The sequence below is a fragment of the Excalfactoria chinensis genome, chromosome 1 (assembly GCF_039878825.1).
Source record: "Excalfactoria chinensis isolate bCotChi1 chromosome 1, bCotChi1.hap2, whole genome shotgun sequence".
In the NCBI taxonomy this organism is placed as follows: domain Eukaryota; kingdom Metazoa; phylum Chordata; class Aves; order Galliformes; family Phasianidae; genus Excalfactoria; species Excalfactoria chinensis.
This window is the reverse complement of record NC_092825.1, coordinates 131166037-131192590: the sequence shown is the minus strand read 5'-3', so window position 1 is coordinate 131192590 and position 26554 is coordinate 131166037. Positions and strand designations below refer to the sequence as shown.

The window sequence follows — 26554 nt, the reverse complement described above, 5'->3', positions numbered from 1 at the left end:
ACAAACAAACAAAAAAACCTCCCCCCGTATGTCCAGCAGTTGCTGTGCACCCGGGCTGCCCCATGTGGCACTGCGCATCTTGCTTGGAGCGCAACCCCATGGCAGCTGGGCTCGTATCCGGGGGGTGACGGGAGGGTGTTGGGGCACCAACACTCTGTGTTCAATGACAAAAGCAAGCCAATGAAATCTGAAACAAGGACTGAGGGAGAATGTATGTTTTAATTCTGTAGCTGTTCCTTTGTTGAGGTGCTGGTTTTCCTGTTCTTTTTTTTTTAAAAGGGGAAGAACAAAGAATACCCTTCCCCCCAGCCCTTCTCCCTCCCCCCCCCCCCCAAATAGCAACCCGCCTCTTCCTAACAAGCGGGAATTTGTACACAAGTGAATGCTGGCTGGGGAGGGCCCAGAACAGCCAATCTGTCAAGGATTAAAAGTTAATGATGAGGCACCGTAGGGATCCTCTTTGCTGTTGCATTTATGCAAGACACGGTACTTTAAACCTGTATGCATATAGAGCTGTAATAGATGTTTATGGGGCTGGCTGGGTGAAACAACATAGCGCACAGAAGCGGTTGCTTGGAGGTAAATACGTGTTGCTTCTGCATCCATGCTGTTGATAGAGGTTGTCAATTATGTGCAAAAAGTGGCTGTCTGTAAGAGCCACGCTCGCAATGTTTTTCCTTCTATTTTCTTCCTAGCCAGTCGATTTTGAAGAAGAAAATATTTTCTCTTTTGATAGGGAGTAAAGGAAGATGGAAAAGATGAGAGCTCCAGCGTTGGCAGAGCAAGCTTTGAACCTAATTAACGCGAGAGGATTGTTGAATGAGATGGCAAAGTTTTAAAGGATGCACGCTTATTCTGAGTGACTTGAAGGGCCGAGGGCAGAGTGTTATTTGGTGGTTGCTTTTGTTTTCGCTGGGGTCATTTTTGGGATTCGTATGTCGTGACCTGAAGCGGTGCAGATGCTGTGTGTATGGGTTGTGTTGCCCTATACAAGGCCAGCTTTGAATTTACAGCCTAGGCCACTAGCAAGCTATTGTGTGTGTTTCTTTGCAAACTGATTTTTCACAGAAATAACAGGTTTTCTAGAGCCACCTATGGCCCTAAGTGCAAACCAAGCTGTTGTTGGGAAAGAAGTATTTCCACAACAGTCTCCAAACTGCTGACCCCAAGGCAGAGGGGGAAAGCAGGGGGAGGGCAGTGGGAGGCAGTGACAGAGAAAACTTGGCATGTATGGCAGCGCTCCCATCAGCCAGGCTGGGAGCAGGAGTGGGGCAGCTGAGCTGGGGACTGACTGCTGTCCTCCTGCAAAGTAAACAAAGGGGTAACGCCAGAAACGTGGCCACGTTAATTTGGTACATAACGTACTGAGGAGAGGATTTAATTCTGTTGTATATTTATCAAAGCGTGGTTTATAGACAGATTTTAATGTTTAATCTGTATGTGTATTTATTTTCCCTATTTCCTTTAAGCTCATAAACGTAGACCTCATCCAGAAGTGCTCTGGGTAAACTCACTGAGGTTTAATCTCCACGTAGGAGGCAAAGCTCTCCTTCCACCCTCCTGTTTCCCTGGAAAATGTGTCTGCCTGCTGCGCAGTTGCTCTACTCGGGGATTGCTGTAGCCAATATGAAGCGAGGGCGGTAAGAAAAAAGCTGCACAAGCATCAGTCGAAGTGCTCTGGGTTGTATGTCAAACTCAGGGCTTCACGTGAGCTGTGTTTGTGGCAGGCAATCAGGAAAAGCTGTAGCAAGGGATAGCAGAAATACATCAGGAAGGAACCTGTCAGAATGTGTGGGATGCACTTGTGCAAATTTCCAGGTTTCTCTTTTGGTTTTCATTAGGATTCCACACTGTTAAAATGATCACTTAGCATTGTGTATTTGAATTCCGAAAGCTGTGGCTTGGGAGATCGTTAAGACTTATATATTCTTCAGAGAAATATAGAGACAATTTAAAGGAAATTATATGTGAGCAAAAGCAAGTTATTTTAACTCGCTGTTATTTTAACACAGCGGTATTTCAGGTAGATTTGAGAGAGTCTGTTTTAGTAAAATAATGGTTTGCATGAGAGATCTCTTACATCACGTGTAATCAGCATTGTTTACTGAGCTGTTTGCACTATTTTCAAATCTTGTTTTTGTGTATATATCAAAGTGGCAGGCTTTGCTTCTTCCAACAGAAGAGGGCTTTTTCTGTGGAGTTCATAGGACAATGGAAGATCCATGTGCGCTTAATAATTGGAGCAGGAGAACAAGTCAGATACAGGATATACAAACAAGCTCCTTGTAATTGCTTTAATAGTAAATTAGTGTAAAATACATGGAAAAAAATCAATTTGAATTCTTCCTTAAGCTCTGTAGCAATCAATGTATTTTCACGTGGATAAATGCTTTGCAGGAAATTATCTGTGTCATTTAAAGGTGGTTGGTTTTCACATGTAGCTTTTTTCTGCTGCCGGTACCTGTCCTCTGCTGTAGCAGTGCTGTATTTGTGGGATCTTCTTCCATGTTGTCATCTCAAGACAAGAGCGAGCTTGTGCCACCACAATGGCTGTGACAACAGAGAAGTCAAAAGGTTGCTTGAAATCATCAGCTCTTTTGGTTTTACTGTACTCTGAAAGCGCGCACATACTGAAGAATCTGAGAAATCCTTGCTTCCATCTAATCTGTAAATAAAAGAATGGTTTTACTGGTCAATTAAAGCTCTTATTGGATGCGGATAATTAGCTAGCTTTTTGTTCTGACATTCTGACCACTTTTTGGTTTTTTTTTTTTTTTTTTGCTTAAAGAAATGTATGCCGTGTGTATGGTTTTATTATTTATAGAGGCATTTGCAGATTTTTCTCATGTAGTGTCAGTTATTTATTCCAGTGTATTTATGACAGGTAACGCTCAACAGTGAGGTGACTTTTTATGGTGAATCTTAACTCTGTTGAAGTAAAGTGGGGGTTTTGTCTCAGTTTCACTGGGGTAAAGGTTTTACCTTTTGTATGTAATCCTGGAATTCGTAAGTAAAATTCCCATTAAGGTTAGTGTCTGTGTAATTGGGAGTTCTGCTTAATTGAAAACACCAGGCTTGGGTGTGTTATCATTTGGTTTGTCTTCTCTTAACGTCATGCTCTGTAACTTTTCAGTGCTTATAGTAGTTGGTCTAATTTTCCAAAGCTGAACAGATATTATGTATAGTGGTGCAAAAAAAACCAAGAAAAAAAACAAGAAAAACAAAACCACCACCAACAACTGAGGATTGTGTTCTTCCTGTGTTAGTTTTGTTGTCTTTATTTAAAGTAATCATCTGTAACGCATCTACTGAAGATCGTAATAATGTGATTTTTGATAGTAATAAACCTCCCCCTTGTTAATTAGTTCTTACTTTTGTGAGGGTTTTGTGAATGTGCCTAAAACGAATAAAAAGCCTATCTTAAGAACTCTCTCCCTGTGTCTTTCTGATGGCATTACAGATTATTTCAAACACAACCCTTGTTTCCTTTTTCATTCGGATTGCTTTGCACAATGAATTATTAAAATTCTTTCCATTCTAGTATGCCAACAGCCCTAAAGTTTTGATTCTGAGAGCAGCGTGAGAATGCTTAATCGTCTCATTCCAAAACTTATATTCATTTTTTAAGTGACTTCTTAAAAGGATTGAAAGAACTGTACGTTGTATTAGAAGTCATTTTAAAGTCATCTTTGAGTAAGCTAGTTGTAAGCGTAGTATATTCCCTTGCTGATCAGCTCCTTAAGAACATCATAATTAACACCTGAAAGAACTGAACTGCTTTTAACAACTCGCATAGTTGGATTTTACCTCTTAGAATTAAACATATGAGGTTGTCTTTGATTGCCTCTATGAAAGCACTTTTTGTCTCTCAGATTGCATTTTACAGGTAACCACACCAAAATGGCTAAGCCTGAACCCAGCAGCGCCATTTGTGGAACAAAATGTAAACTGAAACTATCTGAGATTAAATGGAGCCTTTGATATTTTAAATTCTGTTGATTATATGGATGCCAGCTTTTTACAAGCAAATAGAATATTAAAACTTGTAACTTGTATGAGACTTCTATTTTGCTTTATATTCTAAATTACGGTTAGCTATACTGTTCTTGTTAGGAATGTCATGGTTGCTTTGAGTCATTTAAGATAAATTGTTATAGACAGAGTTGAATGGTGGGTTTGTTCTAAAATGCACCGGTACAGTCATTGCTCAAGGCAGAGGAAATGCTTATGTTGATGATTGCTTCTGATTACTTGATTTCTTTCAAGATAGCTACAGAGACTAACGTTCCCTTGTAACTAAAATGTGTAAAGGAGTGTTTGAACAGAAAGAGCATTAGGACTTGTTTTATAATGGTGGTCTTTGATTTGGTTGTTGTTGTTGTTGTGTGTTGGTTGTTTTTTTCTCTAATAAGGAGGGAATAACATGGGATTCTTTACACTTGATTTACTGTCATTTTTAAATAGCAGTAATTATACCGGAATGCTGAAGGGGTTTGAAAGTTGAAACACAGCAAGCATCTACACACACACAAAAATGCTATCATTAGTGTATATAACGTAACTTTCCTGCCTATTCATCAGTTCAATGGCAACATAGATGCATTCAGGCATTCTTCTCTCTCTATCAGATTTTCAGTAAAGCGCTTAGAAATCACAGTAAATATGTTTATTTTCAAAGTAATAAATATAAATAGCCATGGCTTGTTTTTTTTTGTTTTTTGTTTTTTTGTTTTTTTGTTTGTTTTTGTTATTTTTTTGTTGTTTTTTTTTTTTGTTGTTTTAAACTTGTTGAGGGTGTAGTATGCTGTTACAGCGGTTGTCTGCTTGTTTTCTTTGTGTCTACGTGCTATGTATTAGTTGTGTTGTACTGTAGCAGTTTGTGGGAGTTTTAACACGACGTTAGCAAAGTGTGTGTATAGTAACAGTAAAACGTGCACATTGTGACTAATTTGATCAATAAGGTTGTGTAGCGTTGAGAGTTTCACAGTTCTTTTTGTTATTTCGTTGAATGTTTGCTTAAAAGTGAGCTGCATGCATGTGGGAATGAGTAGCATCCATTCATTTTTAGAGATAGTGCACTGACCCCAAAGTTCAGATGCATTTTGCTTGTGTGCGTGTTGTCTGGAATGCAGCTGTTTTTAAAGTTTCCATGTGTATGCATGGAAGGGGTCAAGAGTGGCAGTCCTGAAAAGCCAAGTTCAGCTGAGTAGTTCCTTGCTGCCAATTGCTGAAAAGACTGCTTTTCCTCCTGGAGCTTGTCCAAAGGACAACTTCTTTTTGTTTTCACCCTGGTGTTTGTCTCTGCAGCCTGACTGTGTGTGTATCCTGGTAATCCTCTAGAATCAGCAGAAGTAAACAGCTCCTCTAGAGGAGCTCATCCTCCCACCTAATGTTGACACCTACTAGAAAGCAGGGTGAATTTTCCCTCCACTTGGCTGCACCTCTGTGAGCTGTAGAAGCCTGGGTTATTGGTTTAGATCACATCTATTGTTTCCACACTCCTTTACATTGGATGAATCCCATAATTTCAGGGTTGTATTTATATTTGAGGGTTAGGCATTGTTAGCTGGACTGAAAACTCAGATGAAAACTAGAAGAAGCACCATAGAGGTTACTTGCACCTTTACAGAGGGTAACTTAAAACAGTGCACTTCAGTGTTAGAGCGCTAAGACAGACAGTAACACCTGAAGCTCCATAAAGTAAAACAGTGGAGTGTCATCTCTGTTAGGCACTATGGGCAGCTCTCCTGAGGAACAGGCGTTGTTGCTGGGACTCCTCTGGTAAGTGGTGTGCCTTGGAAGTGTGCTGCTGTCTGGCAGCTGCAGTGAAGCACAGACCTCCAACACCAGTCAAAGCAAAACTAGCACTCTTCAGCATAAATATTTGCTCTAAAATGTGAGGGATTCAGTTGAAAGTCTATTTAAAAAAAAAAACAAAAAAAAACAAAGACAGTATTTCAAGTTCTGCTATCTACGCAGTTTTCATTATTTACAGATTGTGTTTTTCTTTTCAAATAATTATTTATCAGCAGTGACAGCCCCAAGTTATGCATAGGTATAGGAAAATAATAACAAAAAGCAATGTTTTGCTCACAGTGGAGGGCAATGTGTTTTGTGAAGAAACACACTAGAAGTTGCGAGTGGAGAAGTAATGCATCTTTTTGGCACTGAGTTTTGTTTTCTGTCAAACCTGGATTTGCTTGTCTTGGTTAAACTCAAAATTAAATAGATAAAAATTCTAGAGTGCATTATAATCTGAACTGTTTCTGTCATTGGTTTGCTGACAGAAAAAGCCAAGCACCAGACCTAAGCCCCTCCTCCTAATCATAACATGTACGTTGCAGAAGAGGGACGTAGTAGCCTGATTCCATAGATTAGTAGTGATTCAGTGTTTTGTTTACATTTTGTCAATCTCTTCAGCATCCTAGAGGAGAACACTTCCTTCCTGGCAGATGGCAGCCCCAGGGCCATGCACCTGCCACGACAGGCTCTGCGCTCGTAATCTACCCCAGCATCGCTGTTGACAAAAGGCTAATGACGGGAGACTGTCTGCCTGACAGCCTCAACAAAACAGGAGCACATTTGTCCTTCAGCCAGGCTCTGAAAGATCTTAGGAAGGACATTTGGGTGTATATGCCGGAATTATCATGGCATTTAATTTAGCCTTCTTCTAAAGCTCTTGTGGTGTGAGATGCTTCTGAGATAATTACGTTGTAGGTGGTAGGGTAGAGTGTCTCAAAAAAGGGATTTTCTGTTTCTCTGCTGGAGTGACACCCGACTTCCTATTTTGCAGCTCAGTGCAGATGGTAGGAGCACGTGTGTGATTTAGCATCAGGGCTGTGGGGTGCTGGCGAGGGGCACAGCCCTGCGCTGCTCAGAGGGTCCACGGCTGCTGTTAGCTGTTTATGAATGGCGTGTGCCGCTGTTGCATAATGCATTCATTTTTTCCATTGTCTGCCTTCTAGTGTTAAATGTTGTTATTATGTCACTAGGCCAGGATCTCTCCATTTGTCTTTCTTTCACTTGTGTGTTTACGTTCGGTTGCCGTTCTGATTTGAAATTCACATGGGTGACGTCCCTCGCGGATGCTACCCAAGGCGAGGGTGTCTTTGAAGTAGGCCAGGATGTTCTTTGCTAAATTTAAAAACTACCCAAATATTACCCAGAGTTTGTAGAGTATTAAGCGGGATTACATGACGCACGGATTAGACATTGTTGAGCAGCTTGTTTTTGTTTGAAGGGGTCAGAAATGGAGGCACTGGGGCTTGAGTGCAATGCCAGGCCAGGGAACTTACCAATACCACAAACAGCAGAAGTTTATTAGAAACAACAGAACACGGTGGAAAGTCTTCTAAGCTTTTTTAAGTGATGCTTTGAAAAACGTGTTTGAAACGTGCTCTGGTGATGAGTGCAAGGTATGAAACTCGCTGTTCAGTTTGGCTCAGTTTCACAGGCAGTTTCAAGTAGATGAAGAATAATGCTGTAAGCAAGACTTGAGGTGAGGACTCGGCTTCTCTGAAGTCAAAGACAAATCACTAAGTCTTTCCAGTAGCAGTGGGAAAATCCTGTCAGTGAAATTAGATCTAAGCAGTGTTAGATTTACCTATTGTCTTGTGTCTTCCCTGGCAGCATGTTATTTAAAAATGATGTTAAAGAGGGTTCTCTATGTCCAGTTTAGCCCCTCATTAAATTGGTAAACACTGTCAAGCTAATGTATGGAATGAGGAATTGGAAGATTTTTTTGTTGGATCTGGGCTTTAGCTCCCTGCAAGTTACAAACTTGATCAAACAAGACATTCCTGTGAACATCTTTTGGGATAAATTTAGTCTTGGCTTTTGCGTGGGAGGTGAGATACGGGGCACAGCAGGAAAAGTCCCTGAGGAAGGGAAAGTAGTAGTGAGGCTGGCTTAGTTCGCCTTCAGGGATGGAGTAACTGACACTATACAAAGTTATTCCTACCAACTACAAGTGCTACATTTTAGCATTGTATGTAAGAAGTAGGAGTAGAATTGATACAAACCTCCATGGTTCGTACCAGGAAAGGATTTATTTGCAAGGATTTTCTGCGATTTGGATCTGAAAGGTGGAAGTGAAATTCATCTGTATGGTAGTTTCTCCTAACTGTGTTATCATATCATTTGGAAATGTTTATGAGAGGCTGGACTTGCATCCTCTACAGTAAAGTTTTAATTCCTGAGCAATCATTTCTGCCAAAATCAATGAAGCATTAATTGTAATAATATCGTCTCTTTAATATAACAAGAAGAAAAGTTATGCTTCTGTTGTAATAACCAAGAGCTATTCATTAAAAACTCATGATGATGATAAATATTCAAATTGTTTGTGAACTGCAAAAATTGCTTTATTATGAGCATTATTTACAGCTAATTTGTCTTGATCTAATAAAACTCAGAACGTTTTTATTTAGAATTAGAATCAAACTTGTAAAGCAGTGTAGGGGTATGTAATTCACTCCATAGTGGTCACAGAATTAATGTTCATGACTTTAACAGTATTTACAGGAAATGAGTACGTGAAGAGGCATAAGGGATAAGTGTATGATCCTGAAGCACATAACGCTTCAGGGAGTTGGCTGTAAACATAAAATGGGAGTGCTAATGACCTTATAAACCCAATATTCCAGCAGTTCCACTCACAACTATCAGAGAGATATTCTTGCTTGCACAAATAACTGCTAGGATGGTGTTGCTTTCTTTTGAGGTTCTACAAAAATATAATTCATCATACTTCTCTGTTTTAATCTGTAAATGTCAAACAAACATCTTGTCAAGATAAACCTTTAACAGTAACTGGTGTAATCTAAATAACTAGTAGATTGTATGGGTTTTAAATAAATATTTTGGTATTAATCAGTTGTTGAATGTTAGCCAATAGGATGATTTCCAGATGTAAATGCACCAGTGTGTTTCAGCACTGTAAATGATTTCTAGACCAGGTCCTCTATAGGTGTTTCCTCCCCCCCCAATTAATGTAAACATCCAAGTGACAGTGAACTTAATGCAGTGTAAGAGCTGGTAACATTAGAATAGTGTATCTGTTGTTTTTTGTTGTTTGTTTATTATCAGGGCTACAAGGATGATGATGGAGCTGGAATATCTTCTTAATGAAGAGTGGCTGAGAGACCTAGGGCTGTTCAGCCTGGAGAAGAGAAGGCTGAGGAGAGGGGAGATCTTATCAATGTTTTAAAATATCTAAAGAGCAGGTGGCAAGTGGGTAGGTCCAGGCTGTTTTTGGTGGTGCCCAGCAACAGGTCTGGCAGCAGTGGGCACAAACAGAAACACAGGAAGTTCCATCTGAACGTGGGAGAGGTCTTCCCTTTAAGAGTGACAGAGCACTGGAGCAGGTTGCACAGAGAGGCTGTGGAGTCCTCTTTGGAGATACTCAGAACCTGCCCGGATGCTGTCCTGTGCAAGCTGCTCTAGAGAACCTGCTTTAGCAGGGGGTTGGGCTAAATCATCTCCAGAGGTCCCTCCCAACTCCTGTGTTTCTATATTTTTGGCTATGATAAACAATAGCCTTAGACATAGAGCTTGATTGAGCACAACTTAACTAGCGTGCTTTATGGCAGAAGGAGCTGGTCTATGTTCTGTGAGTGAAGTTACCCCCATGTCTGATGCATCTGTCAAGAACTTGGCAAGCTTTGACTTGCCTTCCTGGCTCCATGGATCCTTTGTCACCATAGTAAGAGAAAGTAATGCAACACTTTATACTCTTCACACTCCTCAGCGAGTATTTTTCTTTGTACTCACAGATTGTCTCTTGTAGTTTTATAAGATGATAACACCGCAGCCATACAATTTTAAAAACATTTCTAGAGATATCTGCATGACTTTTTGTGTTGTTTGACTCAGGATTGTGTTTTGCTTATTTTTAATTCGCCAAAGGAGGTGCTTATGTTGATTTTATTTATTTATTTCTTTAACTCACATTTCCACATAACTGCAGTGCAGTTTGCTGTTTCCTTAATTTTATTTTACTTAAATTAGCACTCCCATTTTATGTTTACAGCCAACTCTCTGAAGCATTATGTGCTTCAGGATTATACGTTTATCCCTTATGCCTCTTCATGTACTCATTTCCTGTAAGTATTGTTGAAGTCATGAATGTTAATTCTGTGACCACTATGGAGTGAATTATGTGCCCCTACACTGCTTTACAAGTTTGATGCCAATTCTAATTAATTAAATTAAACAGCAGCTTGCTGTTTCTTTAAATCAGGTAAGATATTAAGGTATGTTCCTAGGACTTAGACTCCCAGAAGATGGGAGTCATGGGTCTTCGTAATTTCTCTTAGACAGAGAAATGCCATTCTTTCTACAGTTTTCTCCCAGCATAAGTTAAAAGGAAAGCACTGAGCTTTTCAGAGGTTTGATGTGTAGGATGAAAGTTTAGACTCTCCGTCCCAAGTGGAATGATGTGTACACATCGTGTCCTTAGGTATCTTACCTCTGATGATGTGAGTATTAAGAAATGTTTCCTTTTTCAGCATTTCCTGTTCATTTGGTTTCAGTCCCATTCCCTTTACCAAGCACTGATTTTCAAATGGTCTTTTGGAGGCGTTTTCCCAGGCACTGTGCTGACAGCTACCTGAGCAGCCAACTCTTATTCATTGTTTTCTGTATGCAAGCCTCCAGTAAGCTCTGCTGAGGGTGGTAGAGCAGAGCAGTAGGCAAATAAGTCCTTTATAAAAACCTATTACATTCTTCTTTGTAATCCTTTATTACTGTTTTTTAATTATGTAAAGCCATTGTTTTGCTCAATGGTGAAGTGGCTTCATCATCCTCATATTAGCATAGCAGTCTGTGTGCACCTGAGTAAAGCTTTCATTTTTTTTCCTGTACTCTAAGAAACAATTCACATTTTTATATGTGTCAAAGAAGGTGTTAACTCATTAATTACGTAAGATACGAGCAAAGCGAATTCTTACTAGGAAGCAGGAAATGCAGTGTGTTTGATACATGGAAAACTGTTCCTTGTCAGTTTAAAAACCAAAAGCTAGCACAGTGCTGAAAATAATTATGTTTGATTTTCAGTTAATCCAGGAACAAGGAATGCTTGTCCAAATTCTGTGATTTGGTTAAGGAAAAAGCACTGGGAATAAATGGTACCCAGAATGGTACTTGAGATAACTGTGTGGGGCTATGACATTGAGTGTGGGAATGGACCTCTGATACAGAGTAAGCTGCCAGCTTTGAAGTAGTCCATGGACTGTAATTTGTTAGGCTGTATGGAAGAACCACTCATTTAAGGCTGTTCATGCTGGGTTTATTTTATACTTGTTTTATGGAAGTACTTTTCTCACCTGAGTGAATGTGTCCAAGTCTTGTATCTACTGTATGGGGAAGTGTTCCTGTGGTTTTTTATCTTAAACATCGATTGAATCTGGCTTTTTGGTTTAGGGACTTTTCTGATGACTACTGTGGAGGCTAAGAATGAAACTGGGAAACAGTGGTGGAGTTGTGCCTCAGGTTGGTTGGTTGGCTTTTCTGTATGTAAACAGACATCTTGTGTTTGCTACAGAAAAGCTCCAGTTGGATTGTTTAGCATAGGATGGGTGGGACTATTTGCAAGGCAAGGGAGCATATTCCAGAGGAGGCAATTTAGCTGTTCTTTTCCTAATGTGTTTTGTGGGATTTAGTGTTTCTGGACTCCTGATGGATGCAAAAGTGTTGCTAATAGGCAGAAATATCTTTGTCTGAGGCAACAAGGTGATCACATTACCTCAGATTCTTCACTGTGGGGGTGGTGAGATGCTGGCACAGCTACCCAGAGAAGCTGTGGAGCCCCATCCCTGGAGGCACTCAAGGCCAGGTTGGATGGGGCCCTGGGCACCTGAGCTGGTGGGGGAGCAGACTTGCCCACAGCACGGAGTGGGGCTGAGTGAGCTGTAAAAGGTCTCTTCTAACCCAAACAGTTCTGTGATTCTGTGGTAAAATTTTAGGGGTCTTAATACATGTGTTCAGACTGAAGCTGTTCAGTGTTGAAGGTTTCCAGTGCAAATGTCTCCAGTAGGTACCAAGTGTCAGTACTCCTGTTTTATGCTTCTCCATATATGGTGCTTTCTTAATCTAAACAATGTTTTTTGACTACACGTAGATCTAAGGAGTAGACATCTCATTAGCGACTTGTTAGGAGCATAATTAAAAAGTCCTCTTAAAGTAAGGTTCAAACTCCCATTAGTAATCAGGAAAGATTCAGACTGGAAAGATAGATATATGAACCTTTAAGGTGTATTGAAGGGGATGGTCAAGGACAGTCTTCGTTATTGATACAAACCTTTTGCCTTCCCTGACTATAGAGGGAGCCTACACACTTAGCATAAAAGAGACACGTAACTTCTGGAGGGCTGTGGTTTCGTGTCATCAAATTTGCTATTTAAAACAAAAGGACTTGAAAACAAGACTGATGCTCATAGCTGTATACACTGGTGTAGCTAAGCAGTCCTGCCTGGCCTGGCCTTACTCTCTGTGATAGTTTATGATGCATTGTGTGTGTTCAGTAAATGTGAAATTAAAAAGGATTTGTGTTTTCTCTAGCTATGCAGCTGCTGCACTGTTGACTGAACACTTTTCAATGCATTTCCTGGTCTCAATCACAATACATTAAATATGCAATGATATCACCTCCTTAGAACTTGGAAACAAACTTGTGCTTTAAAGCTACAGGCATATCAGGGAAAATACTTGTTTTGCAAACTGTTTCTTCTGCAATCTCCTTTCTGCAGAGGGTATTTCTAAAGCAGCATCTTAGCTTTTATGAAGTCTCATCTCCTGCATGATATTCTCCAGGAGGTTCCGGATCATGTATTTAACATCCTGAAGTGCTCACAACACATACTTGAGATGTCCTAAAGGGGTTTAGAAAGGTAGGTTGTTGGCAATGGGAGAAAATGTATGCAGCTTTCTGTGCTGGAATCACCCACTGAAGTCTAGAGAAATTCTCTGATGAGCGCTGTTAGGTCTAGAGCCAGACTTTCAAGTGTCATTCATGAAGTGACAAAGATGGGTTTCAGTTTTCTTGCTGTATAGAAACAGTCCTGACAATTTCAAAAAGACTGGTCTCAGTTATGTGGTCATATGGTCAGATTCACTGCTCTAAGCAGAATGTATTGTTCAAAATGCTCCACGAGATACTGGCAAACCTTAAAAAGAAAAAAATAAGCATTGATGGTTGCTTATAAGTGTATTTACACAGCAGCATATCAGTGAAACATTAAACAAAAGGAGGCAAAGATGCATGTGTGAGAGCACCTGTGAGATAAGGAAAAAACAGAGCTCCTGAGACAGCCAAGTACAGCTTTATGCTAATATGTTCAGAGAGCTCTCATAATTACAGGAGAAAGAGCCTCATGCTCTGCAGTCAGCAGTACTGGACATGATTGATACCTATTTTTTGTCTCTCTTTCAGTCTCTGAAGTTTGGATAAGAGTGCTGGGAAAGCACACTGTGCTTTGAGAACATAATATTTCTTATATTTAAACAAATGTTCTTTTCTTGGGAAAAGTAACATTTTGTACTGCAGGTCTCACTATGGAGAAACAACTCAAGTACATGCTGTTTCTGAAGCTGAGATTCATTGTCTGTATCATTCGTACTTGTTCCTTGGGGTAGGTGAAACTTGGCATTCTGCATTTCTTTAGCTATCTTTCTTGAAAGTGAAACTTTAGCATCTGTTGTTTGGTCCTACAGAACAAATGAATCTAGGCTTGCTTCACTTTATTTCTGCAGGAAAGTTAGGGAGGATTCAAGGTGCATGCAGAGGAGCTGGGAACAGTCTCATTTACTCTGTACAATCTGTGCTTTTTGAGTGAGAAAGCAAAATATGAGTAGGACTGAGGAGGCTGTTCTATGTAGCTGTTGCTTTCACAAGTTATTTTATGGCTGACTTCCAGTTTTTAAACTGGTCTTCTCAGGAGATAAATTTTAAACAAAAAGTACTTTTCTAAACAGTTTACTGAGCTTTTTGTCTTTTCTATCAAACAAAGTAGCAGTTATCCTCCAAGTGTGATATGTGGATGATGGTTATGATGCCCGTGTGATAAATATACATTCTTTCCTTTTATATCCTAACATATACTTGCTTCTGTGTGCATTACAATCCATATCAGCTTCAGAAATAAGTGCCAATTCATCTAGAGATTATCTTCAGAGCAACACATTTTAAAAGAAGCTACAAGTACCCTTGTTTGTTTTAAAAGTGAGCTTTATAAATGCAAAATAGAAATGCTTTTAAGCTTTCTAGCATTTCTCAGGACTGTTAATGCAAGGGAGAATAAACCTAGTCTGTAAATAAGGAATCTGAAGGGTGAGGGTGTTGAAATCGGTGGGGACTAAGCACCTCACTATGTTTGTGAGTCTCAGCGTGAGACAGTAACCAATATGCCAAGTGTGTGTGTTGGCTGCAAGCCTGCAGTCTAAGGATGTTAGGGAGAGCTCAGCTTGTTGTCTCTAATGAGATCCCTAGAACTACTTTGATAAACGATATCTTGAAAGATGGTCATGGCCTATGTGTACCTGAGAAAATGGTAAGGTACTTTGATCATTCTCTGTGGAGGTATTAGGAAGTATTTGCTTAGCTTGGGTTCTTTCAGTTCTGGGCAGAATCTGTGTCCCAAATCCCATGTCATTTGTCCAAAAAAAAAAAAAAAGAAAAAGAAAAAGAAAAGAAAAAAAGTTCTTGACCCACAATAAAATAAGCATGTATTTCATACAGTCATCTTCAGAAATATTTCAGAGGCTCAGCAAATGTTAAAGCTTGCTCACAGAAGGATGTAGTTCCCTTGTGTCTGTGTTGTTGTGTGACCCTGACAACTTACTGGACCGGACTATCACTTGTGGCTGGGTGCCACGAGCAAACTGTTGAGGTCTGTTATGAGTGAAATTTACCTTGTGTTAGATTTCACTTTTTTAGAATGCTTTGTTTTCAGTGAGTAGAAAAAGATACCATACTTGTGTGTGTGTACAGTGCCTTAGCATGAGGGAAATGCAGAAGCCATAAAGTTTACATGAAGTAGCCTTTAAATAAGGAGGCTTTGGCTTTATTAGTGGACATAACTTTAATATTCACGCTTTTGTATATGGATGCTTTAATTACAGTTCTGATGGAGCAAAAGTGAAAAATGGTTAATGGCTTAACCCAATTTGTGCTGCTGTATTAACAACTCTGGGCTAGTAGAGACATAGTTTCAAAAAAGCAGGAGTGACATTATTTGCAACAAGATTAATAGCTGAGTTAAAATATGTAGTTGTTAAGTGGTACTCGTAATGATACTTTGGAAGATATGAAATTGAGAAAGCAAACTGTTCTTACTTTATAGCATCCACCAAAACACATTGGCTAATGTTTCTTTCAGTGTGAAAGATTCTTCTGTGATCTCATGGGGAAAAAAGTCCAATTCTTTCAACATATGAACAGAACAAATGTCATTTAAAAAACAAATCTAGAAAAAAAGTCATATAAACTTTCTGAGAAATAATTGGTTAGCAAACAAATTAGAGACACTATCTGTGTGTCAAATACTGAAAGCCCCCTAGGAAACTATGTTGAAAAGAAATACTTGTTTTGCTTCAGGCTTATTTATCTTTTTATTTATTTATTGTCCTAAAGAGCGGACTTGAAGTAAACGGGCAAAATAAAGTAGTAGTGAGCTTTGTTGAGAAGCACTGGACATCTGTGGATGTTCCTTTTCTCACTGGGGATTTCTTTGAGACTGTTAAGTCTGCAGCTTCTTGCCAGGCTTTATTTTCCTCGTTTGATTATTATGAACTAATTCACAATGATAACACTGAAGGTTTCTGAAAGATTTCTAGAAAACGTTGTCAATAATTGAAAACTATCTCTTAAAATGTTTTCCTATTCCTGTCAGATTCTCAAAGTTGTAAATGAGATTATGACAACAAGGGAAAAAGGTAGGGGCAAGGCTATCATACTATGCATGCACTGTTGTTCCTGTTAGCATTTTCCTGCTTTCTTTTTCTTCATTTCTTCCCTTCCAAACTATCTTTTAGTGAGGAGCATCATCTCCCTCAACACGTGAAGATCTGAGAGCTGTAGCAGCTAGTTTTAGTGTATAACCATCCAGAAAATTTAAAGTCCAGGTGATGTGCTGAAATGTGTTTGTCTCCTTGGTAAACAGGCCTGAAGTCAGTTTGCAAAGCAGGCAGATAGTTGACTTTGAAAACTGAAAGCATGCCACCCTCTGAAAGATAAATGTGTTCCCTCTAGGATGGAGAAAGTCTCCTTACTGACTTGGTACATTAGAAATCTCTTGATGCTAGATGCCTAAGCCCTTTCCTCAGCAATGAGGAGAAGGTCTAGAAAAAGTATTTCTGTTCCCCTAGCTATAACATTTAAGTGGCTAGAGCACTGTTCCGCCATTGACCTACATCCTGTACTTTTCTGGCAGAAAAAAAATCACATTTCTCTTTCCCCACTCCCATAGTCCTTAGCACATCTTAGCCTTATACTCTTCAGTAGAGTGCTCTCATTCTTTCTTACTGAAGCTGTTTTCATAGAATAATTAGATATCTGTTGTAGTGGAAAGAGAGAGTGAACACAATTTTCCACAATTTTTGCGAGTCCTTATCCCTGTTCCCATGAATATTTAAATATTTAATATGAATAATTCTTTGATTTAATCACTGGAAAAGATTGCTTTTCTCCCAAGCGAGAGAGAAAAGACATACTTTTCTGTCTTTGAGAGCACTTTACCACTGTGTATTTAGTCATGGAGGTAACTCAGTGGCTTAGAAGCCGTCAGACTGTGGTGTTGACTGTTGGTGTCTGAAATGTCAGTCAGGTTCTTGCTAGTGGCTCTACCCTGAAGTCTAGTTCATCTTTCTTTTCTCACTGTTGCCTGCATGAGTAAGGTCCACCAACAGCATTTTGATGTGTGAGAATATCAGACTCTAGTTAGGAAGGATCTTTCCTGTAAGACATTGTTGCCCTTGCTAATGAGTACTGATAAGCATCTAAGAGGATTTGGTCTTTGCTCATAAGATGAATACAAAACCATTCACCTCACAGACTTGGAAATTTTTTGGTAACTCTCATTCATCCGATCTTAGTGTGAAATAAACTAGAATATCATCTAGTGTGCTCTGTAAGAGGTAGACGTGCATATATACCTATTGCATCTCTTAAGATGAATAGGATGATTGTAGGTAGTCTAGTGTGTTAGTCACAATCCATTCCTCCCTTGTCTTTCAACACTTTTAAAGTGCTGAGCATGTTGTTTTGCAAAAATCATCTTTAAGAAGAAGCTTCCAGCCTCACTTTATATTAAAAATGATGCTACAAGAATTTACTCATTGCCATCAGTTTTTTTTTTTTTGTTTTTTTTTTTTGTTTTTTTCCTGAGAAATGCTGCGCTCTCTCTTAGATGTGACCACAGGAACTATAAAAAAATCAAGCCAACAACCTAATTGAACATATGTTTCCAGTGTTCTGGTTTTACATCTGTATTGATAAAGGAGTAGTGTGAAGGTTTGCAAGGTGGGATGGATGCAATTACAGTTGCTGGTAATGGTCATTGGTGGATGAGAAGCTGGACATGATCCAGCAGTGTGAGCTTGCAGCCTGGAAAGCCAACTGTGCTCTGGGCGGCATTAAAAAAGGGGTGGCCGGCAGGGAGAGGGAGGTGATTGTCCCCTCTGCTCAGCTCTTGTGAGGCCCCATCTTCAGTACTACGTCCAGGCCTGGGGCCCCCAGTACAGGAAGGATGTGGAGTTTTTAGAGTGGGTCCAGAGGAGGGCCACTAAGATGACTAGAGGGCTGGAGCACCTCTCCTGTGAAGAAAGGTCAAGGGAACTGGGCTTGTTTAGCTTGGAGAAGAGAAGGCTCTGGGGAGACCTCATTGTGGCCTTCCAATACTTGAAGGGAGCATATAAACAGGAGAGGGAATGGCTGTTTATGAGCATGGGTAGTGACAGGTCAGGGGGGAATGGTTTTAAACTGAGACAGGAGAGGTTTAGGTTAGATGTTAGGAGGAAGTGTTTTTCACGCAGAGAATGGTGACGTACTGGAACAGGTTGCCCAAGGCCAGGCTGGATGTGGCTCTGGGCAGCTTGGTCTGGTGGTTGGTGACCCTGCGCATAGCAGGGGTGTTGAAACTAAATGGCCACTATGGTCATTTTCAACCCAGGCAACTCCACAATTCTATGATCAAACAAGAACATTACTCCTTTTTCCATTCCCATTTCCATACCCAGCTTGCAAGTGAGAGGATAACTGAACAAATTTCAGACAGTACTATGTTGAAGTTTTTTTTTTTTTGTCTAATTAATTTTATTCTTAATCATGGGATTAAATCACAAATATACAAACTTGTTTAATACTACACAATGTCTGTAGCTCTGAAATTAAGAGGTATGGTTGCAAATGTATTAAATTTATCCTGGAAAAATGAGCATGTCTACTCCCTTAATTTTAAATGTGAATTGCCTATTTTTATTATAATTTATGTGGGAAATGTATTTCTGGACCAGCACTTTAGCTATGAATTCATTATAATGACATTTGTAAGTTTAATCCTTTATTTTCCACGTAATTACATTTTAATGTTTTAGTTATTCATATTACAAAATCTATAAGAACCGTGACAAAATGACATGAACTACAAATTATATCAAATTCTGAAATCAACTAAGTGTAGCCCTCACTGTCATCTGCACTTCAACTTTACACTCAGCTGCTAGTGAAATTACAAGTGAAGTAATTGCTATTCATGTAACTAGATGGTATCAAACACAAACAACTTTTGTTTTGTTAGTAGCTTTGGATAAAAGTTGACGATAAAAATTGTATGGATTTCTGCATAGGTCAGATGAACATTTCAGCCTCTTGTGTCTATGCTAGGGAAACAAAAACAGTACTTGCAACTGCTGGCATGCAGCATCTTTTTCCAATCTAGTGTTTTGTTTCCTACTTTAAAAGATGTCCTCCACATTAATCATAATAGAACTCAATATGTTATGTTTTTTAGCTGTATCACTCAAGAAAGTACCATAAAGCTTGTGTTATTAGAGAAAACTATGGCCGCAACATCCTCACTTTGCAACTTTAAAATAAATTGGTAAATTTAATTATCGGCCATAGATAGTCTGCATTGTCCCAATGCTTGTTTTTCTAAATTCATAAAACAACTATAAACATATCCAAATAACATTGTGTGCTGTTCCTTTGTGGACTTAAGTACCAAAAGGGCTTAGATAAATATGATCAACCATACTTGTTTAAACGAAGTAATTATTACATAGTTTTTTGATTTCATGGTTTCACTTGTGTTGTGTTGTTGTGTTTTTTTTTTTCCAATCAACTGTGGAAGCCCTTCACTTTGGATTGCTGTTATTCGTGGACTTCATAAACTGTTAGAGCGTACTGCTTTATGTTTTCCTGTGAAGTGTTATTGTGGCAAATGTTTAAGCTCTGACTGAAAGCTTTACTTGTGATGATGATCAAGCTCTGCTTTATTTGGTTGGAGCAGTCTCACTGAATTCCCTGGAAGTACCAGTGGAGGCAGAAAGGCTGTTCTGTTGTCTTAGCAAGGCTGCTTTTGGGCTTTTTATTATATATATTACTCATTAATTGCTTAATGAGAGTCAGAGCTAGGTAAGGAGTGGCTCATCCTGTGTGCTTTTCAGGTGGGATCTGGGTCCTTGGGCTGTGCCATCTAATGGCCTGGCCCAAAGCCTACAAACACTCCTGCTGTTAACCTTGGGATTCGGTTATATCAATAGGATTGCTCTTCTAGGAAAAAAATAGCAGGATCAGAGCCTTAATCGATTTGGCAGGCTGTGTGTGTGTGGGGGGGGGGGGCGTGGGGGGGGGAATAGAACAGAAGGATAAAGCCAGGAAGCTGTTTACCTCAAGTCATGGTTTGGGTCTGTGGTAGTGCCATGGGCTCTCCGCCCCACACTCTACCCACTCGGGTGGTTGTGCTACCACTTGAATAAATTGACAGGCGATGAATAGCCTGCACTATGTTGAGCCATCAGCCATGTGAATAGCTCCGTCCTTGTGCTTGCCAGCAGAAGAGAATCATTTTCAGGAATTTAGAAGAATTTTATTCATTGCTTACTGGATTTGAAGATAAATAGGCAAAAGAGATATTTAATTGATTAGTTAGTATATTCTCTTCACAGTTTGCTATGCAAATCTTAGAGCATTTTGTTGTTTCCTAGCAATTTGTGTGTGTTTTGTTATCTGATTTATTCTCTAGAAAGCACTGATGGAATCATATGGTGCAAAGTAGGTCTGGAAATTTCAGCAGCAATCAGGGAGGTTTTTTGTTTTGTGTTTGTTGTTTTTAATAAAGCCCAGAACCAAGAGGGAACTTCAACACTGAAACAGTGCTGCACTTTGTGTTGTGATTTGTGTGTGCCCAGGGGAATGAGGTTATCAAATAATATATTTGTATCCAGTTGTTATTTAGTCCCTGGATACAGGCAATGTGAACAGGTTTAACTTGCAGTGATAGATTTAAGTGCAGTGTTAATCTGGGACTTGAAAAAAGTAGGAGATATTAGTGAGTGAATTTAACAAAATACAAACAATGGTGATATCGATGTAATTAAAAACAACAAACAAACAAAAGGATGGAAGCATAGAAGTCAGAACTTTCTGCTTGTTAGTAGGCTTCCTCTGAAGCTGACACTTGTTATTGTGTGTGTTGCAGGGTTGCACTAGTTACTGTTTCATTAGAGGGGAGGTTTGGCTTAGATATTGGGGGAAAATTCTTTACTCAGACAGTGGTGAGGCACTGAATCAGGTTGCCCAGAGAAGCTGTGGGTGCTCCATTCCTTGGAGGCATTGGGTTTGGGGAACAGGGTGGATGGGGCCGTGGGCAGAGTGGTTGGAATTGCATGGTCCTTGATATCCTTTCCAACACAAGCCATTTGTGATTACTGAAGATGACTCTGGGGTTGATTCTAAGGTTATAGACTAGTATTAAAGGGTCTTTGGGTGATGTGTTGATTGCATTCTGGGCTGTAAAGCTTAGGCCAGAGTCCCTGTTGTTCTCTTACAAAACCCCATGAACCAGGTTTGGGGAACCTTTAAAGCACAGTCTACCTCACCCGCTCCAGTTTATGTCTGGAAAGTACTTGTGCTGTAAGAGCAGGGTCAGACATACTCAGTAACTAACAGTCCTCCTCAGTGACCACCATAGTTGGACATACATCTTTAAACATATTTGCTTATTATCTTTTCATGTACAAAAATCTCATCCTCTGCTTTCCCATTTAAACAAATTATTTACTTCAGTTGGCTTTAGCTGTTACTCTAATGCAGTGGTTGGGTTGGTTTTCAGTTGGAGGAGGAAAGAAATGACACAGAAGCAAGGTGTATCTCAAAATTGCAGAATCATTAATGTTGGAAAGACCAGTAAGATCAACTAGTGGAACTATCAGCCCATGCCTATGACCTCTCTCAGTGTGGCATCTACCTTGTCCTTGAACACTTCCAAGGACAGTGACACCACCACCTCCCTGAGCAGCCTGTTCTAATGCATCACCACTCTTTCTGAAAGAAATTCTTCCTAATATCCAACTTGGACCTCCCCACAAGCACTCACTCTTGAAGCACTTGTATGCCTCCTGTGCATCCTGCTTCCCTAAATAAAAGTCAGAACAAAGTGGTGTGTTAGGCAGCTGTTCCTCAAAAGACAGATCTCTGCTCACTTCTGAGAGCTACCCATCCTGCCACTTGTTCTCCCACCCAGCTTTGCTAGATGATGGTGATGATTACTACTCCAGGTGATTTTTCATTGTCATTTTTTGTTGTTGTGTGTGTTTTTCTTTTTTAATTTCCAACTCCACGTTTAAAGTTTACGAAGCCCATTAGAGTTTCATGTTATGGGATCCTCAGTACCCATAGTGGTTGGATTTACAGTTTGCAAACAGCAAACATGAGAAATCTTGCTGTTCTTCCAAGTTTTCTATGTCCTCCTCTTTCTATGTCTGTTCCTATTTCATACTGTGCATTCAAGCAGTATCTTCAGTTCTGCTGGCAGTTTTGAAGCTCCTTTGGTTGTATCATAAACCAACTCAGGTTATCAATTTGAGAAGGCCAGAAAAAAAAAAAAAAAAAAAAAAAAGGCTCTTTTTATGATGTTAGAATGGCTAGATTTACTTGGTGTTAGATGGGAATAGTGGCACCAGATAAATGATAATGGATATGGACAGTGAGATACTTTCTTTTTGTTCTTGGCAAGCTATTAATTTATCTCAGTGTGCATCACTAAACTAAATCCTAAGTAACATCCTAAGTAACTGATCATAGAGCAGCTCCAATTGACTTAGACAGGACTTATTTCATAAGTAAACCTTAGCTCTGTGTGATTCAATAGCAATTTAGCAGTTTTCATATATATGCCAAGGTACGTCAACCTGTGTTTTTTGTATAGACTTGAAGAAGAGTCTTTGTATTAGTTTATCGGAAACTCATGTGAGATAAAACTTGCACAGACAAGCACTATGCCTACTTTAACTTCCATGTTTTATATAGAATTCACAGCGATCCTAAAGCAAATACTTGTATCTGTACAGTTGAAACTAAAGTATTATGGCTTTTCTAAGTAGCAATGTTAGTACCCAAAGTATTCCAAATCATTTATTTCTAGGAAAACTTTTGTAATACATATACAAACGAAAGGTTTTACTTAACTTGTAAACTTGGGATAGCAACATACAAATGTCAGAATTGCTGAAAATGACTAGATAAACTAGACACTATTAATAGCAAGTTTGAGGAATGCAATGTTGCAGCTTGGAATTGCATGGGGCTATGCCACAGGTAGCACCTTTCAAAACGAAGTGTCGGTATTTTGCTATGTAAAATGTATGGGTTTTGGTTTTTGAACACAACTATTTTTGCATTGCAGCTTTCCAAATGCTATACCAAACTGGCAAACTCTATGTAATAAACAAGATATTGAAAAAAAATTGATTATTAATGACCATGTTAACAAAGCAGCTTTATGCTGTTATTATGACAGCATCTCTCTGGTAGTGGCACATCCTATCTATTCCTTTTTTTGCAGTTAAAAAAAAAAAAAAGTCATCTGGGTTCTTTAAGATAGGATTGGCCAATTCATAAATCATCTTCTGTGGTACTATGTAATTCACCTTTAAGTGTTTAAAGCAGCTTTGTAAACAGTAATCTGAATAAGATTCCTTCCATTTGCCAGCTTGCTCGCTTTTTTAGTTCTGGAATAATGGTTGTTTAGTAAACCAAACAACTGGATTAGAAGATAGACCTCTCTTTGCTTATGTTTTTGGAAGACTCTTTCCTTTAAGTCAATATGGTCTCAAGAAACTCCTTTAATATCTGCAAATTGATAGCTTTCAATAACAACCATACAGCTAAAAAACTACTTTAGTTAGTATCTGCTTTCTACAACACCTTTTTCTTACCAACCATACAAAACAGTGAGGATCACAACTTGAACTGGGGGGATTTCATACTTGGTTTTCTAACTGGTTGTGCTGGGGCTTGCTGGCTTGAAGAGTCACAACAGAGAAGTTCAATTCTTAGAACTCAGTGAGGGATTGGAAAGAGCTCTATTCGTTGCCTCTGTATTGCCTTATTATATATTCAAATAGAAAAGCAGTTATTACATAGCTTTTTTTTTCCACGCAAGCCCATTCTGAATAGTCATCTCTGTAAGGTATTTTTATGCTGTTTTAATCATTTATATGATTTTTGTTGCAGCTGTTACTGACTCTCTGTCATTTTCCTTTTCAGAGTGAAGGAGTTAGTTTTATCACCATGACCTCAAAGAGTACAACATTCAAAGAAGCTGCTCGGCATATTTGGTTTTCTGTTGTTTTGTTTTGTTTGTTTTTTAATTGAAGCTGCTTAAGGTTTACTTTTTGTTGTTGTCATTGTTGGTCTGGACAGTTACTTAACTTTCAAACTGTTGTGGACTAAACCTTATAGCAAATCAGCGAGGAAGGGAAAGCAACCTGCCCAACTCATGTCCTGTCAATGGCATCTACATTATCATTTTGCTGCTGTTTTGACAGAAGTTGAAGATGTTCTTTAGACAGTAGGAACTTTTCTGCCGGCCTCTTTAATTAATGGCCAATGCCTTCATTTCCTTTTTCTGCAAAGACAAACTGTATTTATCCTTCGACATATTGGGGGATTCTGTGGCACCTGCTGAAGCAGTCAGATCTGGTATTTACTGGCATAATTTCAAGCCTATCACAGTACTACCTACCTCAGTTCAAAGTAAAGCCGGATTTGCGGTGTTGGTGTACAACAGGACCTCCTTTATCTTTATGCTGAGTCTCTCAAGAGCGGTCGCCAGCCTTACTGAACTCGTAACGCATGCAGCTGCTACCTGCTCCTCCATCACAAGCTGCGGTGTCTGATTCTGGGATGGAGCCTGGAGAGGGCACTGGGAAATCTAACATGGGAATGAACTCTGTGGATTGGACTGGGACAGAGAATTCAGAGGGGTTAAAAACGTAAAAATAAAAACATGTAACCGTAACGACGTAAGTTAAAAACATCAAACTGTATTGGGGTTATCTCTCTTTACCTTTGACACACTTGTTTAATTCTCTCTATGTAGGTATTGATGTAGGTACTTCAGATTGCAAAAGCCTTTTCTCCTATCCACAAGCTCACTTTTGTCAGCTAACCCTGTTCTTAGCTGCGTTTCTTGTAACCAAAAATCTAGGTAGGCATGCTAGGAATGCAGGGATGATAGTGGGTACTGGCCAGGTTCAAACACTAATATTAACACAGTATTATTTTGACATCTAGAAAGTCCTGAAATCTGCCTTCTACTGAAAGAGCATTGTTGCAGCTACAGGCATTATTACAGGGAAAGAAGAAGCACTGCAGTTGCTTATCCAGAGGTTTTTCAAGACTACATGTGCATCACATTTTCAGTAGTCTGAAAATACAAGCGATGCGGCGGCTGTGGTCACAAACATCATATACAACTGATGTACCAGACTAGCAGAATGTCATGCCACCTTGTTTCTCCTTTGATAAATTTGTTGAAGAGTTTGTATACATTTTAATGGTACCTCCCCAGTGCCTGCTCTGATAGACATGTAAGTATTACTAAGTTATTTGAGTTATGTGAGACATTATTTTTTTTAATCATTGTGCTAGGTGGGACCTGTATGTCATTATTAATAATGCATTATCTTTTGGGATTATTATTATTTTTTTTTTTTCTGAGGAAGATAAGAGTCAATGTCTTACAAATGTAACAAATGACAACATGATCTTCCTGCTTACATGGTGACTCTTTAGAACTGAGGATTGTATTACAAGACAAAGATGAATGTAAACAAATTCCTTCCCTACCCCATGACATTATTTACATTGTAATTCTGGGGGATTTAAAATCACAACAATGCATAGGCTAATACAACATTAGAACTAAAATCAATTTAAATATCTAATCTGAGTGTTTTTTTTTGTTTTGTTTTGTTTTTTAAATAATAATAATAATAATAATGCTAAAAATGGTTCTAAAATGTTCTAAAAATGCTGCTTGTTCAATTCTGGAACTGAAAATATAAATAATATTGTTGACATTTTCTGTCTGAACCTCCCCATAGCACTGAGCGTGGTACCTGCTGAATACAATATTCTGATCTTCTGTTTTGAAGTAGCCCCCTGTACCAATTAGGAAATCATGCCACTAAAGTAAATGGCTAAAATGCATACATCAGCTTCAAAACAAAAACTTGACAATGTAGTCAGTTCTTCTCTATCCTGTAGATTTCACAAAGGCATATGCAATACTTACATTCTTAATTTAGTTTACAGAATGGAACCAAAATGTATAAATGTTATGTTTGCTAAACTTCACAATGTATATTGGGTCTTTGTACATTTTGCCTGACTTACCTTAAATTTAAAATATTTTTTGCTATATAACCTTAACAGTTATTAAGCAGTGTTTTCTTTTTGGGTACGTATTGTTTCTGGATATCAAGATGTTAAATATATTTCTTGCTATTGTGATATGACAAGAGACTTAACTTATCTTGCTGTGTCTTCCAATGTACACGCTGTATATAAGGATAAATGTGATGCTGCTGGAGACCAGAATAAATGGAACTAGAGTAGTGTATTGTATTTAGTCTGTATTGATCATGGATGCTCTCCTTAATAGCCATATGCAATAAAATACATTATTTATGAAAGGAGTAAAGTATTTCTGTACCTTTTTTTCTCTAGAGGTGGGGGGCTTGGGCGTTGTTTATATAAAAATCATTTTCTCTCTTTTAAGTGAAGCATGCTTTTACTCTAAGCAAATCTATGCCCATACTTACTTTCTCTTGTTTTAACACATAGAATGTCCCTGAAAATCCATGAAACTATTTTAAATCTTTTCTTATTAATAAAGAAATTTGTATTATAAAGGGGAAGGAAACAACCAAGAATGGAATATGGCCTCAATTTTTAATTTCAGTTTATAATCTCTCATCCTGATAGCAGGTGAATGACTGTGCAGGTCCCACATTTAATGTCAATCGGAGTGAAATTCAGTCAGTATGTTGT

General features: G+C 38.9%; 1 protein-coding gene across 2 annotated transcripts in view; it reads left to right on the top strand.

Moving 5' to 3' along the window:
• Positions 1 to 26195, top strand: part of IRS2 (insulin receptor substrate 2) — a 30495-nt gene extending 4300 nt beyond the window's left edge. Inside the window, exon 2 of one of the 2 annotated variants that reach the window (XM_072342815.1) lies at positions 23765 to 26195. In XM_072342815.1, the coding sequence (XP_072198916.1) occupies positions 23765 to 23769 (5 nt within the window). In that variant the 3' untranslated portion in view covers positions 23770 to 26195. Of the gene's footprint in view, positions 1 to 736; positions 3427 to 23764 lie in introns of those variants that run through there. The other variant, XM_072342824.1, reaches the window with a different exon arrangement.
• The last annotated feature ends 359 nt before the right edge of the window (positions 26196 to 26554 follow it).